This window comes from Sinocyclocheilus grahami, unplaced genomic scaffold, assembly GCF_001515645.1.
Source record: "Sinocyclocheilus grahami isolate Dianchi unplaced genomic scaffold, SAMN03320097.WGS_v1.1 scaffold2502.1, whole genome shotgun sequence".
Taxonomy (NCBI): Eukaryota; Metazoa; Chordata; class Actinopteri; order Cypriniformes; family Cyprinidae; genus Sinocyclocheilus; species Sinocyclocheilus grahami.
The window spans coordinates 32018-35568 of NW_015507681.1; the positions used below are offsets into that span (position 1 = coordinate 32018).

At 37.0% G+C, this 3551-nt stretch overlaps 1 protein-coding gene across 1 annotated transcript in view; it reads left to right on the forward strand.

The window, feature by feature from the left end:
- LOC107575190 (serine/arginine-rich splicing factor 11-like) overlaps positions 1–3551 on the forward strand; it is a gene marked incomplete at its 5' end in the record, with an annotated part of 7697 nt that overhangs the window by 3701 nt on the left and 445 nt on the right. The window contains 5 exons of the mRNA XM_016261608.1: positions 592–725; positions 806–887; positions 2067–2180; positions 2288–2377; positions 3428–3520. Of these exons, the coding sequence (XP_016117094.1) occupies positions 592–725; positions 806–887; positions 2067–2180; positions 2288–2377; positions 3428–3520 (513 nt within the window). The remainder of the gene's footprint in view (positions 1–591; positions 726–805; positions 888–2066; positions 2181–2287; positions 2378–3427; positions 3521–3551) is intronic.

Below are 3551 nucleotides of genomic sequence, written 5' to 3' on the forward strand. Positions count from 1 at the left end.
TTTTTTTTTTCCCCCCTGAAAAGAAAAAACATGTCTAATTAATTGAAATTAAGTAACTTGTAGTATTTAACAATTTATTAACTAAAAAAAAATCTTTTTGCAAAATCAGGTAAGGTTTTTTTCTTTTCTTTCATAAATTGAGTTTTATTTTCCAATTTTATGTTTTTCGTTTTCATTTATTACACTTTGATGGTTTAAATTAACCATCAAAAAGCATGTCTAATCAATCGAATTATTAAAACTAACAATTTAATCATTTTAAGTTAAACCAAACTTCAGATGGTTTCACATGAAGAGCTTTGAGTTCGTGTGCGTTTGATGATGGTTATTTAAAATGAAATGGTGAAAAGCTGGTAAAACTGCACCAATCAATCACAGATGTAAAGATTTCATATTTCAATAGCAGTCTTTTCCATATTAATATTCATAGAGAATATCCTTGATTTTACTGCTTGCGCTTTATTTGTCTAAAATGTCAAATTCCATTTTTATAAGAATTCTGTGATTGCGATCTGCTCTTCCTCATTGCACAAACCATAGAGCCGTACTCCTCTAACTGAGCTTCTCTTCATTTATCCGCTGTGACTCCAGGCTGAACCATCTCGCCGCGGGGCTGAGTCTGACCCCTGGACTGAAGGCAGACGGCTCGAATAAAGAGATCGAAGAAGCCATGAAGAGAGTGAGAGAGGCCCAGTCTCTGATCTCCGCAGCCATCGAGCCCGGAAGTGAGTGACTGGCGTGCTACATCAAAGATATCTGCTTGTGTGCGTGAAAGGACGGTGTGCTAAAGAGTTTGCTTCTTCAGGTAAGAAGGATGATAAACGCAAGCGCTCCAGATCCAGGTCCAGATCCAGACGCAGGAGATCCGGGTCCCGCTCCAGACACAGGTTTGTGGAGACGTCTCAATCATCCAGCTGAAGTCCATGTACAGTCATGCTCTCATGCAGTGTTCATTTTGTCAGCTATTTTCAGTTTTAGCCTTAAGCTCCGTTCACACCAAGAACGGTAACTATAAAGATATCAGCGTCCACACCAGCGCTCTATATCATCTGGTTATTCAAAGCGCACGCTCGTCTGCCGCTTTAAATTCTCGGATGGATTCTGATTGGGTTTCAATGTTTGTATCGTGTTTTAGTCAAAGAACACATGATATTTTAGCAATAAGATTATTATTAACCAGATAGCAGTATTCATTTTGGCAGTTATTTTTAATTTAGTTTTACTCGAATGTTATCATATTTAGGCAGCCTTGTCCTGTTTTTGTTCAGTCAAGTTTAACTCAACGAAATGTCTGAGCGTTTTAGTCGATGAAATCTTAGTCACATTTTCGTCGTGCTGTATTATGGTTAAACTGATAAAAATTAATTTGGCTCAAAATTATAATCGTAATGATTGTTGTCATTTGAGAAATGTACTTTTGCGTTTCAGGTATTCTCCAGTAAACACAAATCAATGGAACTCATGCTGTATTTTCCCTCATCTAGTGTACTGATTTATTATAGGCTGTTTATTATATAAATGAATACCAAAGACTTATGCACTCTCTGTCTACATTATAAAAAAAAAAGAATATTATAACGGTGTAATTCCAAACTGCAATAGCCTGTTTCTCTATTAAAACAACAGCGGTTGAGTAAGTGCATTTATTCAGAAACCAGTCACTGTTTTCAATGAAGCACTGAAGAGCGAGCGCATGGTCGCCAGATTGCTTAAAATAAGCAAAACACCAGGAAGAAAATGTATCAATGTAACCGCGAAGCTCGGGATTAGAACTCTGGATATCTGGCAACCGCACTCATGAAAGCTGGTGTAGTAGAGGAGTGTAGAGCAGTCTGCAATAACACCGTCGTCTTTTATGACGAAAATACAAAGAGGTTTTTGGTAAAGTTTTTATTTTTTGCATACATTTTAGCCTCGTCTTTTATCGTCAAGGAAATTGCATGTAGTCGCAGTTATCGTTTATTGACCATATTGTCGTCTCGTTTTAGTCATCAACAAACCTTTTTCGTCACACTTTTCGTTAACGAGATTAGCACTAGTCTGATGTGAGTTTGATGTGAGCGCAGGCGTTCCAAGAGTCATTCCAGACGGAGATCTCGCTCCAGGAGCAGGAGGAGGTCCAAGAGCCCCAGGAGGAGGAGGTCTCATTCCAGGGACCGCAGCAGACGCTCCAGATCCAGGTGAGAGCTCAAAGAGTCTCAAGCGTCTCAAATATGCTCCGGGTTTCTCAGGCTTAGTTGTGGAGCGGCGGTGGTTCATTGCATCTTTGCATTTGTTTCCGATGTAGAGACCGGAGGAAGGAAGACAAGATCAGAAAACGTTCAAAAACTCCTCCCAAGAGCTACAGCAGCGCCAGACGCTCCCGCAGTACCAGCCGGTGAGTGTCGAGCCCCATCAAATCAGCTTGTTTTTCCCTCCCAAATCTTGTATTTTTTTTTTTATTCCGTTTTAATGGTTACATTAAGTTTTAGTCATCAGAACACACTTCTAAGTAATTGAAATCAACGTACAAAATGTAATCATTTATTGACAAGACTCTAGATGTGGTCACTTATGTTTAAAACATTTTATCAGGGTCCTGTTTTAAATGATGCTAGGAAACGTTTTTACACAGAAACATTAATGGACTCCTGGGAAAATATTGACGTTTTTAATCAAACACCAAAGCTTGTCTGTAATTTTTGTTAATTACACTACATTGTTAATTCTTTGAATTATTGCCAATACCATTTTAAAATTTTACTTTTGAGTTTGCCATAAATATAGCACTGATATGGTGTGAAATAATAAATAAATATACAATTTATTAGAAGGGTAATTTTTTTTAGTGCCCTATGAAATGCGTTTTATGTTCCCGAAGTCTATGATTTCAGTTAAAAACAATTTTGATTGCATTTTAATGGAAATTAAAAATTGTAATTAAATTTAAAGTTTTTTTTACCCTATGATATATTTAGTTTTTCTGAAATTCTGTTGTCTTTTTAATTTTTGGATTTGATTTATTTTTTTGTCCAATTTTTTAATTAAAACATGGAAGAAAATTTGTGATATTCCTTAAAATAATGTTTTCGTTTTATTATTACTTTGAGAACTATACGCTATTGTACAAGAGTAATATATTTGTCCGTTTCAAGGTTTTTGACCTTTTTCATTTTCAGGCTCCATTTCATTAGCAGACCTTTAGTGGTTTAATATTCAGATACTAGCACATATTGCAAACTAGTTATTTTTAATGCCCTACTTTTGATTTATTCACCTGAAAATGCCAAACGGTTGTCTATAATTCCATTTTTATGACTGGTTTTTGCCTTAAAAGTTTGTCATTCTAACCGTGGTTTTTTCACACATGCACTTTTAAAGTAAAATGGAGTTATACACCATGGTTTAGATCAGAGCTCATGTTGACAGTGAATGTGTCTTCTTCCAGCAAACGACACAGGAGAAGCCGCAGCGCGTCTCGATCACCGAAGAAGTCTCGATCTCCCAAGAGGAAACTGTCCCGCTCGCCGTCTCCTCGCAGGTAACACACTCACTCACACTCGCACACACTC